Genomic DNA, 15,958 nt, shown 5'->3' on the forward strand with positions numbered 1-15,958 from the left:
GACATATTACACAGTACATAATATTGTTAGAAATTAATATTAAACGTATTTAAGTATTCATGGAAACTCGTGAACTTCACTCATCCTAAAACTTATAAGTAATACGAGTAATACTAATCAAATCAAAGAACATATCAAGATATTCTAAACTATGAAGAACTTTCGTGAAAGTTTACATTTACTTGGAAATGTTACGAATTCCCTTGATTAAATTAACAACGTCTTATTGATCTTTACTTCTTGAATAAAATTTAACAAATTATTTTAATCTTATAACATCCGTAACAAAAATCAACAATTCCTTGTTTATTTAAATTATGGTAAATTTCAATAATCCATTGTTTATTTTAATTATGATAAATATTAAAAATTCTTTATTAAATTAATTATAGATATCTAATAAAAATACCATACCATCACAATAATTTTATTTAAAATCACTTTTGTTTTTATCATAATTACAATCCTGGTCATTGTCTGAAAAATGTCCAACACTAATATATTGAGCTCCATAAGGTAACGACAAAAACTGAAATCTCATAAATTTCATATTAACTACCGGTATGTTTATCAGTATACGGTATCGGTAGGTTTATACAGCATCATAATGTTAATAGCTTAATATAAACGGCAATCTATAAAAAGAAGTCTTCAAAATCAATCCATGCTTGCATAAAACTAGTAACAAAATTAGATTGCTATCTCTTTATATGTGCATGAAAACATATCATTATTTCATTTCAAAACCTTCATTTATCTTGCCATCAATACTTTTTTTCTTTGATAGAAATGGCATATCCCAAAACCGTAAAGATTTCATCAACTCTTCCGCATCTTCAAAAGTTTGAGGCATATCTTTTCGTACAGTCTCCGGTAAAGTTAGAGCTATCACACCTCCAAGTCCAGCTACACATCCAATTATTACGTATGGTAACCAATAAATATAGGTTTCCAAATAAATAATATAAGGTGAAATCACGGTTGCAACGTAACTACAGATATGCGCAATTGAAGCACCAGATCCTCTAACAGCAACAGGCATCATTTCTGCCGTCCAAAGTGTAGTTGCACTGCCTGACATATTAACTGCAAATCTGGCTACAACAGCAAATAGTGTCGATATCCAACCATCACTGATAACCGTTATAATACTACATACGCAACTAACAAACAAAAATATCGAGGTCATCCATCTTCTGCCCATCCACTCCCCAATAAACGCGGCGATTATCATTGACGGAAACTCGGTAAATGAAACAATCGAAAATGTCAAGAAATAATCGAATTCCAATTGTTTAATATCTCTCACTAGTCCATCGAACACTATTGTACAACATATATACGTTAAACAAATAAAAATTAACATTCTTCTTAATGAAGGTCTTCTTAATAATTCCAAACAACTCGAATCTTCTTCTATTTTTGTTTTAGATGAAGTCATTTTAAACTTCTCTATAAGTATAGACGATATTTCTTTTTTATTTATTCGGCTTATTGTTACAACTTTTTCAATAGCATCGTCAATGCGTCCTTTTGATAATAACCATCTCGGACTCTCTGGTAAAAATAACGGAGTCAAAATAGCTAATGCCATTGGCAAACTTGTTACTAAAACTATAGTCTTCCAATGTCCACAAAGTAGAATTATCCACGGTAATACTGTAGCAGCTGGACCATAAAGAAGAGCGAATGCCATATACGATACAAAAGTCCTATACTTCGGTGCCATATACTCCAGGACTATTAAGTAAGCCATCATCATACAATTGTCATATGACATTCCCATAAAAAATCTGCATATTGAGAACTCAATAAAGTCTCTTGCAAATACACTAGCAGTGCCACCGATACATCCCAGTAAATTACTAATAACAACAGCTGGTATTCTACCATAACGATCAGCAATCCATCCAATGATAAAACCTCCAGTAATTGAACCAAGAAAGAATATTGCTTGAGCTGTCGCTTGATAGCTATTTTTGTCACAAACCCATCCAAGCTCGCTTGATATTGTCGGATATGGTATTTCACTTTTGTTGAACTCCCATCCGTGTTGGCAGGATTCAGTGGCCCACGTTTCATTAGGACTTTGACCAGTTAACAATATTTCAGTCCAATTGGCTACATACACAGTACACTGTGAATATCCAAAGTGAGCTCCATTGTCTAAAGGTATCGCAAGAGATCTTCGGTCTTCTGATGTTAAGTTTTGCAACTCGGGAACCCAACACCAATGGTTTGGTGATACTTCGGTAATAAATAGTTGTGAATAGTATGATATAGCACCGTATACATAAAATGGAAATGTTGAAAAGAAAAGCAATATTTGATAAAGACCAAATTCACCGGCTGATGATAATAATTCATCGTAATTCACTTCTTTAACTTGTAACTCTTTATTTTTTATCGAAACGTCTTCACTTACATCTTGCTGTGGATTCAAATTTATTTTATTTTGTTCAAATAAACTCATTATAAATGTTATTTTATTTAGTAGCACATACTTGTAGCATTCAAAATCTCTTTCGAAATGCTTGTCAAATGTTTTAGTTGATTTTTATATATCGTTGTACAGATGAATTATTTATTCTGTCACACTTACTATTTAATGAGCTTTACTTATCAATCTTAAATATAACACACAAAAATTATTATTTTTTGTGATATGCGCGTGAATACATTTGTTTCACACGTGCTGTTCCAACCACTAAACAGCTGTGTTTGTATGATTCGATTAGTTAGATCTCAACATAGCAACGAAATTACTAAGTTTGGCAACTGGAATTGGCAATAAATAAGATGTAAAGTTTATACTTAATTTTTGATTTATGTTATTGTTATTTTTTTTTTTTAGTATTTTCTTCCTTTGGTTTATTTAGATCACATTGCACATCTTTCTATGCATGCAACCTGTGGGCTGTATATACTCAAAAATCCTACAGCGACCTCCGTATCCAATATAGCGTAATAACGCGTTCAGGGTGTTGATGGGGCTGCCACGATTCTGCAGCGCGTCAGGGATGTTCGCCGAGCATCGTGTAGATTGTTTTTATGCCACGATGCGAAAAAGGTGTGCATCCCTGGTGCACAGAGTACGTGCCAGCACCAACATGATATGAGTATGATAGCAAGCAGGCTGGACTGTGTGTACGTTAATCGTTGCTGCGCAATTTCCAATGGAATTGTGCAGCGGTAATTATCTGTATACTGCTTAATATATTGTATGTGTGTGTATGTGTATTGTGTATGTAAATTTACTAACATTAGTTTTTAAGAATATTGTTACTAATAAATATTTAATGGACCAAAAAGTCTGAAAAATAAAAATTATTATTTTTTAAATTTCACTAAAATTCTCATCTCCCCTCTTAAGGAGAGGAGATGGCAACTAACCCCCGGCAGAAGCACAGTCGGCCGGGGTTCAGGGCCCCAGGGAGAGAAACCGGCGTACAATGCGGGCAGAATCTAAGAGCACCGCTTTCTGCATCTTTCCCGGGAGTGAGCCGCCGCGGAATCCCAACCGTCTGAGATGTTGTTCCAGACTGGTTGGGATAAGACCGTTCACCGACATAACGATTGGGATGATTTCGGTAGATGTCACTCCCCACATTTCGGTCACCTCGTGAGCCAGGTCGAGATATTTTCTCTTCTTCTCGGTTTCGGCTTTCACGAGGTTCTCGTCATGCGGTATGGTGACATCCACCAAAAACACCCTCAAGAGTGCCCGATCCATTACCACGATATCAGGTTTGTTCGCAAGAACGGTCCTGTCCGTGATGATGGATCGGTCCCAGTAGAGCCTTACGCTGTCGCTTTCGAGGACCGGCTGGGGCTTGTACTTATAGTACGGCAACCTCTCATTCGCGAGGCCGTACTTCAGAGCTAGCTCTTGATGGAGTATTTTGGCTACCTGGTTGTGTCTGTACAAGTACTCAGTGTTGGCAAGAGCTGAACAACCCGAAAGCACATGTCTGAGTGACTCTCCGGGATGGCGACATGCCCGACAGATGTCCTTGGTGCCATCCTTCAGAATGTGCTTTCGGTAATTGTTCGTCTTAACCACCTGATCCTGTATTGCACAGACAAAACCCTCGGTCTCTCCGAAGAGATCACCGAACTGTAGCCAGTGCACGGAGGTCTTCGTGTTTACGTACGGCCCGTGAAGGGCTTTGAAGAACCTTCCGTGCAACTCCTTCTCTTTCCAAAAAAATTATTATTATTATTATTTTTAAATTTTACCAAAATTCTCATCTCCCCTCTTAAGGAGAGGAGATGGCAACTAACCTCCGGCAGAAGCACAGTCGGCCGGGGTTCAGGGCCCCAGGGAGAGAAACCGGCGTACAATGCGGGCAGAATCTAAGAGCACCGCTTTCTGCATCTTTCCCGGGAGTGAGCCGCCTCGGAATCCCAACCGTCTGAGATGTTGTTCCAGACTGGTTGGGATAAGACCGTTCACCGACATAACGATTGGGATGATTTCGGTAGATGTCACCCCCACATTTCGGTCACCTCGTGAGCCAGGTCGAGATATGTTCTCTTCTTCTCGGTTTCGGCTTTCACGAGGTTCTCGTCATGCGGTATGGTGACATCCACCAAAAACACCCTCGAGAGTGCCCGATCCATCACCACGATATCAGGTTTGTTCGCAAGAACAGTCCTGTCCGTGATGATGGATCGGTCCCAGTAAACCTGACGCTGTCGCTTTCGAGGACCGGCTGTGGCTCGTACTTATAGTACGGCAACCTCTCATTCGCGAGGCCGTACTTCAGAGCTAGCTCTTGATGGAGTATTTTGGCTACCTGGTTGTGCCTGTGCAAGTACTCTGTGTTGGCAAGAGCTGAACAACCCGAAAGCACATGTCTGAGTGACTCTCCAGGATGGCGACATGCTCGACAGATGTCCTCAGTGCCATCCTTCAGAATGTGCTTTCGGTAATTGTTCGTCTTAACCACCTGATCCTGTATTGCACAGACAAAATCCTCGGTCTCTCCGAAGAGATCACCGAACTGTAGCCAGTGCACGGAGGTCTTCGTGTTTACGTACGGCCCGTGAAGGGCTTTGAAGAACCTTCCGTGCAACTCCTTCTCTTTCCATACGGCCTCCCGCTGAGAGGTACCCAAAACTTCGGGTTTTCGCCAGTCCTCTTTAGCCAGAGAAAGAGGGTGAATCCTTTGTCACATTCTATGACCTCTCTATGCAAACCCTCGTCTCTTTTCTCCAGAAAATATGTCCTGAGGCTGTCAATCTCGCGGTTGTGCATGGTCTTAACGCTTAACAAGCCTCGACCACCAGCTTTCCGCGGGATATACAGCCTCATGACTGACGATTTCGGGTGATGCATTCTATGGAGGGTCATAGTTGTGCGGACTTTCCGATCCAGGGCTTCGAGTTCGGTTTGAGACCATCTGAGCACGCCAAAAGTGTAAAGGAGTACGGGTATGACCCAGCCGTCATAAGCTCGGATTTTATTGGCGCCCGACAAAGAACTTTTCAGTACTCTTGTAAGGCGCGCAAAAAATTCCTCGCGGACTGACTGTTTCATATCCGTCTCCTTCACACCGATGTTTTGTGACATGCCCAGATACCGGTATGTTTCAGCCTCGGAGAGGGTTTTAATATTAGAGGGATCTGTGGCGATCCCTTCAGTTTGAGTGACCCGTCCCATCTCTGCACATGGAGGACCGCGCACTTGTCTATTCCGAGCGCCATCCTAATAGAGCTGCTATAATCGTTTACGATATTTAGCAGCTCCGTCAGGCGTTCGACGCCCGGAGCTAGCAGTTTCAAGTCATCCATGTACAGAAGGTGAGACACTCGTGTACCTCCTCTCCGATACTGAAATCCAGTCCCCGAATTCTCCAGTAAAGTACTGAGTGGATTCAGGGACAGGCAAAACCAAAGTGGACTCAAACAATCGCCCTGGAATATTCCCCTCTTTATCTCTATCCGGTCAGCGGTATCCGTCAATCGCTCGCCCTGGATAGTCAGGATCGTCGTCCACTGCCTCATGCATGCCTCCAAGAACACTCGAACTGTACCGTCGATCTTGTACAGCTCGAGTATCCCCGAGCCCTGAATGGGGCACGGAATCGAACGCCTTTTTATAATCTATCCAGGCGGCGGAGAAATTCCGACGGTTCCGCTTGACCACGTGCCCAGCGACAGCATCAATGAGGAGCAGCTCCTTCGATCCGCGGCTACTGCCCCTGCATCCGTTCTGAGCGCTAGATAGGATCTTATTCTCGTACACATGACGAGAGATCTTAGCGCTCAGAACGGATGTTAACGTCTTATATATTGTCGTAAGACAAGTGATGGGGCGATATTTAGATGGATCCGCGGTATCGTCCGTCTTAGGAGCTAAATGAGTGATCCCGGTTGTAAGGAAGTTCGGGAGCGTCCTGTTTTCGAGGGCACTCTGGAATTGCACGGCTAAGGTCGCATGGCTGGCCGAGAACGCCTTTAACCAGTAGTGCTGCAATCCGTCGATCCCCGGACTTTTCCAGTTCGGAGCCCGACGGATCGCGGCAACCACGTCTTCCTCCGTAATGGCAATGGCGTTCATCGGCGTTATTCGAGCACATGCTTCCTCAACATCGTGCATCCATGCGCCCTCCTCATGTTCCACAGGTTCAGACCACAGCTGTCTCCAGAAGGCGACGAAATTGGCTGTTTCGGGTCTTTGTCCTGTGGGCTGTAGTTTTGGGCGCTCCAAGTTCCTATAAAACTTCCGTTGATCACTCATAAATTATTATTATTATTTACATCGAATTGCTTATTTCTCAGCTTTTAGCGCTGGTAATTATACTACACTTACGGGTACGTGACCAAGTAAGTGCAGTGTGTATGTTTGAATGTTATAACAGCCTTTTGTAGGGAGATGTAGAGATTTTTTCGTAGACCTATTTGTTTTAGACTATGGTGTAAATGGTTGGGAATGACACCTGTAGATGAAAGGACTATCGGTACTATGTAAACTTTTTCCTGTTTCCAGATTCTTGTGATTTCATCTTTAAGTTCAGCGTATTTGTTAATCTTCTCAGCTATTGTTTTTTGGAGATTGTGTGTATTGGGAATTGCGATATCAATAAGGTAAGTTATTTTATTTATTTTGTCTTGTAGGGTAATATCCGGTCTATTATAATGGATGGTCCTGTCGGTAAGTATGGCTCGATCATAATATACTTTACATGTTAAATTTTCCAGCACGGTTTGTGGGGTATATTTATAATATGGAGTGTTTGTGTCTTCAATAAGCTTGTGTTTCTGTGCTAGGGTTTGGTGAATGATGTTGACTATCTGATTATGTCGGTGTGTGTAATCAGTTTGTGTAAGACTTACACATGCCCCTGTTATATGTTGAATTGTTTCAGGCTGAATATGGCATTTGCGACACTTATCATTAGATATGGTTGGATCTTTAATAATAAATTTTCTGTAATTTTTGGTGTTTATGATTTGATCTTGTATTGCAATTAAGAACCCTTCTGTTTCTGGGAATAAATTGCCTATTTTCAGCCATTGATTCGATGCCGTTTTGTCTATATGTGTTTGTTCTAGATCATGAGGGTGCCTTCCATGTAGTGTTTTTTTCTTCCAATTTTCTATTTTTTTATTTTGCAGTTCACTAATTGTAGAAATTTCTGTATTTGTTTGATTATTTAGGTTTAGGGGAGTGTAATTTTGGTCATTTTGGACGATTGCTTTGTGTAAAGTACCAGTGTTAGATTTTGAACGAAAGAAGGTTCTTAGTCCTGTTATTTGTTTTTGCCACATGTGACTTATATCTATTAGACCTCTGCCTCCGTTCTGTCGTTTAATAGTAAGTCTTTCTATAGCAGATTTAGGATGCAAGTTGTTATGTTTCGTAAGTATGGTTCGAGTAGTTCTTTCTATTAGTTCTATATCAGTTTTTGACCACCTTATAATGCCAAAAGAGTATATTAAGATCGGAATAGCATAGGTGTTAAAGGCTTTTATAAGATTTTTGCTAGAAAGTTGGGATTTGCATATTGAGTTTATACGTTTTCTATACTCTGTTATTAACTGCTGTTTTATCGAAGTGTGATCAAGACCTTTTAACTGGTTATACCCTAAATACCTATATACTTCGTTTGGCTCTAAAGCTGTAATTGTATTGTTATCATCGATTGTGTAGTTGCCGAGTTGTACCTTATCTCTAATAATATGTACTGTTTTACACTTTTCTAGTCCAAATTTCATGTTAATATCTTTACTAAAATTTGTAGTGACTTCTAAAAGCTTTTTCATTTCTTTATCTGTTTTAGCATATAATTTTATATCGTCAACATATATGAGATGTGAGATAATTGTTTGTTGGGCGGTGTTTTGTAGAGGATATCCAACTCGGCAACGATGCAGTAAGTGAGATAGGGGGTTTAGTGCTAAGCAAAACCACAATGGACTCAATGAATCGCCTTGATAAATGCCTTTCTTGATAATTATCTGTCGCGTTTTAATTATTTTTTTATTAGTGCTTAATTGTAGTGTAGTTTTCCACAGTGGCATTATGTTACGTAAAAAGTCTATTATTTTGGAGTTTATTTTATAAATCTGTAATATTTTTAATAACCAAGAATGTGGAAGACTATCAAAGGCTTTCTGGTAATCAATACCAGAAAGCCTTTGATACAGTGTAGATTTCTGTTTTTTATTTTAGCATGTTTATGGATAGTAGAATCTATAACTAATTGTTCCTTGCATCCCATGTGGCCCCGCCTGCATCCCTTCTGTTCCTCTGCTATTATATTATGGTGTTCTATATGTGCGTTGATTTTAGTTGCGATTGCTGACGTCAGAATTTTATATATCGTTGTTAAGCATGTGATTGGCCTGTATTTGGATGGTTCTGAGGAAAATTTTGTTTTTGGTAGCATGTAAGTTATTCCTATTGCAATAAATTCAGGTATATCCTGTTTACCTAATATAACGTCTGTTAGATTTTTTGCTAAAGCTTTGTGTAATGATATTAATTTTTTATACCAAAAGTTATGTATTTTGTCTATACCAGGTGATTTCCAATTATGAAGTTTTCTCGTAATGTCTGCGATATCAATCTCTTTTATTTCATTAAACTCCATTTCTTCAATAGTATTCCACATTTTCTTTTCTTCCTCTATCCAATCAGCTTTGTCATTGTAGTGTATTTGTTCTTCCCAAATGTTAGACCAAAATGTTTCTAATTGCGTTTGTGTTGGTAATTCTAAGTTTTCTTCAGCAATCATGTTAGTTTCTAATTTATGCAAGTTTTTATAAAATAATTTTTCGTTAGTTTCAAATATTATGTTGTCCCTTTTCCTTTGCATTGCTTTCTTATATCTCCTGAGTCGATGAACTTTCAGTGCTAAAGTCTGTTTGAGGGTGTCTAAAAATTCTTCAGGCTTTCTGTTCTGATTTTCATGTCTCGTGTGTGTTGTTCTACTCTTGAAAATTGCTTCAACTCTTTTAATAATTTTATTTGATCTATTGTTATTAATATATTGAGTCAGTCTGCCGCAGTCTGACTATTATTATTTTTAAATTTTACCAAAATTCTCATCTCCCCTCTTAAGGAGAGGAGATGGCAACTAACCCCCGGCAGAAGCACAGTCGGCCGGGGTTCAGGGCCCCAGGGAGAGAAACCGGCGTACAATGCGGGCAGAATCTAAGAGCACCGCTTTCTGCATCTTTCCCGGGAGTGCGCCGCCTCGGAATCCCAACCGTCTGAGATGTTGTTCCAGACTAGTTGGGATAAGACCGTTCACCGACATAACGATTGGGATGATTTCGGTAGATGTCACCCCCCACATTTCGGTCACCTCGTGAGCCAGGTCGAGATATTTTCTCTTCTTCTCGGTTTCGGCTTTCACGAGGTTCTCGTCATGCGGTATGGTGACATCCACCAAAAACACCCTCGAAAGTGCCCGGTCCATCACCACGATATCAGGTTTGTTCGCAAGAACAGTCCTGTCCGTGATGATGGATCGGTCCCAGTAGAGCCTGACGCTGTCGCTTTCGAGGACCGGCTGTGGCTCGTACTTATAGTACGGCAACCTCTCATTCGCGAGGCCGTACTTCAGAGCTAGCTCTTGATGGAGTATTTTGGCTACTTGGTTGTGCCTGTGCAAGTACTCTGTGTTGGCAAGAGCTGAACAACCCGAAAGCACATGTCTGAGTGACTCTCCGGGATGGCGACATGCTCGACAGATGTCCTCAGTGCCATCCTTCAGAATGTGCTTTCGGTAATTGTTCGTCTTAACCACCTGATCCTGTATTGCACAGACAAAACCCTCGGTCTCTCCGAAGAGATCACCGAACTGTAGCCAGTGCACGGAGGTCTTCGTGTTTACGTACGGCCCGTGAAGGGCTTTGAAGAACCTTCCGTGCAACTCCTTCTCTTTCCATACGGCCTCCCGCTGAGAGGTACCCAAAACTTCGGGTTTTCGCCAGTCCTCTTTAGCCAGAGAAAGAGGGGTGAATCCTGGCCCACGTTTGTCACATTCTATGACCTCTCTATGCAAACCCTCGTCTCTTTTCTCCAGAAAATATGTCCTGAGGCTGTCAATCTCGCGGTTGTGCATGGTCTTAACGCTTAACAAGCCTCGACCACCAGCTTTCCGCGGGATATACAGCCTCATGACTGACGATTTCGGGTGATGCATTCTATGGAGGGTCATAGTTGTGCGGACTTTCCGATCCAGGGCTTCGAGTTCGGTTTGAGACCATCTGAGCACGCCAAAAGTGTAAAGGAGTACGGGTATGACCCAGCCGTTATAAGCTCGGATTTTATTGGCGCCCGACAAAGAACTTTTCAGTACTCTTGTAAGGCGCGCAAAAAATTCCTCGCGGACTGACTGTTTCATATCCGTCTCCTTCACACCGATGTTTTGTGACATGCCCAGATACCGGTATGTTTCAGCCTCGGAGAGGGTTTTAATATTAGAGGGATCTGTGCCGATCCCTTCAGTTTGAGTGACCCGTCCCCTCTGCACATGGAGGACCGCGCACTTGTCTATTCCGAGCGCCATCCTAATAGAGCTGCTATAATCGTTTACGATATTTAGCAGCTCCGTCAGGCGTTCGACGCTCGGAGCTAGCAGTTTCAAGTCATCCATGTACAGAAGGTGAGACACTCGTGTACCTCCTCTCCGATACTGAAATCCAGTCCCCGAATTCTCCAGTAAAGTACTGAGTGGATTCAGGGACAGGCAAAACCAAAGTGGACTCAAACAATCGCCCTGGAATATTCCCCTCTTTATCTCTATCCGGTCAGCGGTATCCGTCAATCGCTCGCCCTGGATAGTCAGGATCGTCGTCCACTGCCCCATGCATGCCTCCAAGAACACTCGAACTGTACCATCGATCTTGTACAGCTCGAGTATCCTCCGGAGCCATGAATGGGGCACGGAATCGAACGCCTTTTTATAATCTATCCAGGCGGCGGAGAAATTCCGACGGTTCCGCTTGACCACGTGGCCAGCGACAGCATCAATGAGGAGCAGCTCCTTCGATCCGCGGCTACCGCCCCTGCATCCGTTCTGAGCGCTAGATAGGATCTTATTCTCGTACACATGACGAGAGATCTTAGCGCTCAGAACGGATGTTAACGTCTTATATATTGTCGTAAGACAAGTGATGTGGCGATATTTAGATGGATCCGCGGTATCGTCCGTCTTAGGAGCTAAATGAGTGATCCCGGTTGTAAGGAAGTTCGGGAGCGCCCTGTTTTCGAGGGCACTCTGGAATTGCACGGCTAAGGTCGCATGGCTGGCCGAGAACGCCTTTAACCAGTAGTGCTGCAATCCGTCGATCCCCGGACTTTTCCAGTTCGGAGCCCGACGGATCGCGGCAACCACGTCTTCCTCCGTAATGGCAATGGCGTTCATCGGCGTTATTCGAGCACATGCTTCCTCAACATCGTGCATCCATGCGCCCTCCTCATGTTCCACAGGTTCAGACCACAGCTGTCTCCAGAAGGCGACGAAATTGGCTGTTTCGGGTCTTTGTCCTGTGGGCTGTAGTTTTGGGCGCTCCAAGTTCCTATAAAACTTCCGTTGATCACTCATAAAGAGGCGATTCTGTTGATACCTCTCAAATTATTATTATTATTACTATTATATATTATTATTATATAGTAAACTATCAGCTCGTCCTATATTCTGTTATATAAAAAAAAATGCATCTACAAAGATAAGACTTCTCCAAAATTCTACGGAAATTAAAGATAAAAGCACTACGGCCTCTGTATATTCGTTCCAATCTCGTCAATCTTACTTAACCTCTTTATAAACAGGTTTTCCATAATTTTATCCACGTGAACTATGTAACTACTTAGTACTTAGCTACTGATAATGTTATTTGTAGAGAATGGCGACCAAAAGTATGAAGATAAGATAAACAATTTTATATATTTCCAAACAGAGAACAGCAAATAAATGTAGAATGTAAATAGTGTATACCTTATTATATACGAAATGCCTACATAATGTTCATGAGAAACCACTATAGGCGTATTTCCGTCTTTAAATATGAAATTAATCTCGCCGACTGCGATATCTTCTACTCCAAGTGAATGTATTTTTATAAAATTTCTTGACGTACCAACATTATATCTCATTTTCTTGTCATCCGTTTACTTTTTTTTTAAACTGTTACAAATATCACAGCAGCTGGCGATGTACTTAGTGAAAAATAATAACCATCACCAGGCATGAAGAATATTATTAAGAATACAAAATATTCTGTACTGTTTATTTTTTATTATCAAATTTATTATCTTTATTAGCGCATTTCATCATCATCATCATCATGTCAACCATTATCCGTCCACTGCTAGACATAAGCCTCCCCCTTAAACTGCCATAAAGAACAGTCCTCAGCCACCTGCATCCACTGACTCCCTGCAATACTTTTCAGATCATCACTCCATCTAGTGGGAGATCGTCTTACACTGCGTTTGCCCGTACGCGGTCGCTACTCAAAAACCTTTCTTTCTAATCACTTGTTGATTCTTCGAGCTATGTGACAAGCCCATTTCCACTTCAGCTTGCTTATCCTTCGTTATTATTTTACTAAAAATGTATTATGAACTACAGAAAATTTTAAGTTTATTTTCTACTGATAGTAATATGAAATAACTCGTTACTTATATTATTTCTAAAAATACGAAATGAATTTGAAATGCACTGTACATTTTAAATTAGAGTTTGTATTTTTAAATCCACACAAAGAGACTCGTGAGCACGTATAAAATAAATTGAGAAAGTAACTTTGTTGATTTACTATATGGACCATGGTATTAAATGCTAAGAATTATTAAATCAACTATTACATTAATCGTAATAATGGTTGAATATAATGCCTCTGTCCGCAATTCAATCCAGAACCATAAATGTATTTATTTATCTTAAAATAAAACAAAACTAACAGTTTTTAAAATATTTTATTATTATCATTATGTAATGATTTCGACAGAAATCATCTTTCATTCAGTTTTGGGTGTTATCAGATCTCAAAACTCTCATTTATATTTCCCTCGGCACTATTTTTCTTTGACGTTTGTAAGAACGGTACCTCCCAAAATCTTAAGGATCTTACCAAATCTTCAGCATCTTCAAATGTTTGAGGCATGTCTTTTCCTGCGGTTTCCGGTAGGACCAAAGCAAGAACTCCGCCAAAACCAGCTATACAGCCAATCAAGATCAAAGGTAACCAGTATATGTATGTTTCTAAATAAATAATGTATGGAGATATTACAGTGGCAACATATCCGCAAATGTGGACTATCGAGACAGCAGATCCTCTAACTGTAACAGGCATCATTTCCGCAGCCCACTGCATAGCAGCGCTGTACGATATATTAACTGCGAATCTGGCTATAACAGCGAACAATACCGATGTTAATCCACTGGTGAAAACTGTCAGTATTGAAAAAATAAAACTTATAAACATAACAATTGAGGAAAGCCATCTTCTTCCCATCCAGTCCATTACGAAGGCTGTTAAAACGGAAGATGGAAACTCAGTAAATGAGACCAATGAAAATGTCAGGAAGTAATCGAATTCTAACTGTTTAAGACTTCTCACTAGACCGTCAAATACTATCGTACAACACATATATTCTACACAGATACAAATAAACATACGTCTGAGTAAAGGCCTCTTTAATATTTCTAAATTGCTATCACTTTTTTCTACTGTTATCTTCGAGGCAGAATTTTTAAACTGCTCTATTAATTTTTGTGAAATTTCTTTCTTATTAATTCGTCCTATTGTAAGAACTTTTTTAATGGCGTCGTCAATGCGTCCTTTTGATAGTAACCATCTTGGACTCTCTGGTATAAAAAATGGAGCCAAGATAGCTAACGCCATCGGCAAACTTGTTACCAAAGCTATGGTCTTCCAGTGACCACAAAGTAAGACTATCCATGGTAAAGCTGTAGCAGCTGAACCATAAAAGAGAGCGAATGCCATATTCGATACATAGCTCCTATACTTTGGCGCAACATACTCCAGTACTATTAAGTAAGCCATCATCATGCAATTATCATACGCCATTCCCATAACAAATCTAGATAAGGAGAACTCGATCAAATTTGTCGCGAACATGCTTATAATGCCGCCGATGCATCCCAATAAATTACTACTGACGATTGCTGGTAATCTACCGAAACGATCAGCAATCCATCCGACAATAAAACCTCCAGTGATAGATCCAAGGAAGAATATTGCTTGAGCTGTCGCTTGATAGCTGTTTTTATCACAGACCCAACCAAGATCACTTGATATTGTGGGATATGGTATTTCACTTTTGTTGAACTCCCACCCGTGTTGACACGGTACAGTATCCCATGTTTCATTAGGTGTTACCTCATTTAATAATACTTCAGTCCAATTAACTTTATATGCTTGACACTGCGAATATCCAAAATGTGCATCAATATCCGAAGGTATAGCCAAAGTTCTACGTTCAAGAGCTGTTAAATTCTCTAACTCGGGAATCCAACACCAATGGTTCGGTGATACATCAGTCATAAACAGTTGTGAATAATACACGAAAACACCAAATACGTAGAATGGAAATGTAGAGAAAAACAAAATTATTTGATAGCGTCCAAATTCACCAGCCGATGATAATAAGTCATCGTAATCCACTTCTTCATTTCTTGTTTTGTTCTCTGATATTCGTGAATTTTCAACGTTCCCAAGCCGTAATTCGCTTGTTGCATTTTCTATTTTTATTTTAGCCATTTTTGTTTCTTATGATTTAATGTTTAAAAAAATATTTTGTTAAACGTTTAGCACTTTTAGCAGCTCTTTCTTATGTCTTTATGAGATAGGACTATATCAGTTGAACAATATATAACGTCATTTCGTAATTTTCTTAGATAGTATTCTATTATTAATATTTACTATTTGTAGAAGCATTATTTGTTAATCCTCTTAATATAAAGTGTGTAACGTAATACGTTTATAATTGCAATTATGTATTGTGTAATTTATTTAACTATAATATAAATAGTATACATTATCTTTCACGTGATTTATGGAATATTTTAATGCAATGTGACGTTATTTTATAACTTAATCGCTATTCTCAACATCATCAAGTAATATGTGCTATTTTGTAACATTTTATAACTGATGACTGTCCTGTAAGTCATCGGCGAAGTCTAGAATTAGGGAATGACTGCTCAACGTCCATTGGTCAATATTAAGTTTCTGGTATCGATCGTTTTGGCCTGATAATGTCTCGTCTAGTTGTGTCTAGATGATGCATAGTCTTTCAATTAATATAGCAATATAGATGTAGTCAATGCAGTCACAGATTGATAATTGGTAAAAAGATCATACCTAAACGGTAGTAAGATGAGTCCTCCGCGCTAAAGGTAGGTAATCACATATCAATTGTAGCGAAATTAAAATAACACTAATCAAATAACCGAAGGACCTAATTATC

The 15,958-nt window shown here is 39.8% G+C and overlaps 1 protein-coding gene across 1 annotated transcript; it reads right to left on the minus strand.

Moving 5' to 3' along the window:
- Positions 1-413: 413 nt before the first annotated feature.
- Positions 414-15,347, minus strand: LOC113514724 (uncharacterized). Its single transcript, XM_052903268.1, has 5 exons — positions 13,508-15,347; positions 9,029-9,483; positions 8,102-8,279; positions 6,818-7,921; positions 414-2,558 (listed from the first exon to the last, which is right to left on the minus strand). Exons 1-5 carry the CDS (start codon positions 15,247-15,249, stop codon positions 731-733), a joined length of 5,307 nt encoding a protein of 1,768 aa, XP_052759228.1. The 5' UTR covers positions 15,250-15,347; the 3' UTR covers positions 414-730.
- Between the last annotated feature and the right edge of the window lie 611 nt (positions 15,348-15,958).

The sequence above is a fragment of the Galleria mellonella genome, unplaced genomic scaffold (assembly GCF_026898425.1).
Source record: "Galleria mellonella isolate WM207_F2 unplaced genomic scaffold, CSIRO_AGI_GalMel_v1 utg1386, whole genome shotgun sequence".
NCBI classification, from domain to species: domain Eukaryota; kingdom Metazoa; phylum Arthropoda; class Insecta; order Lepidoptera; family Pyralidae; genus Galleria; species Galleria mellonella.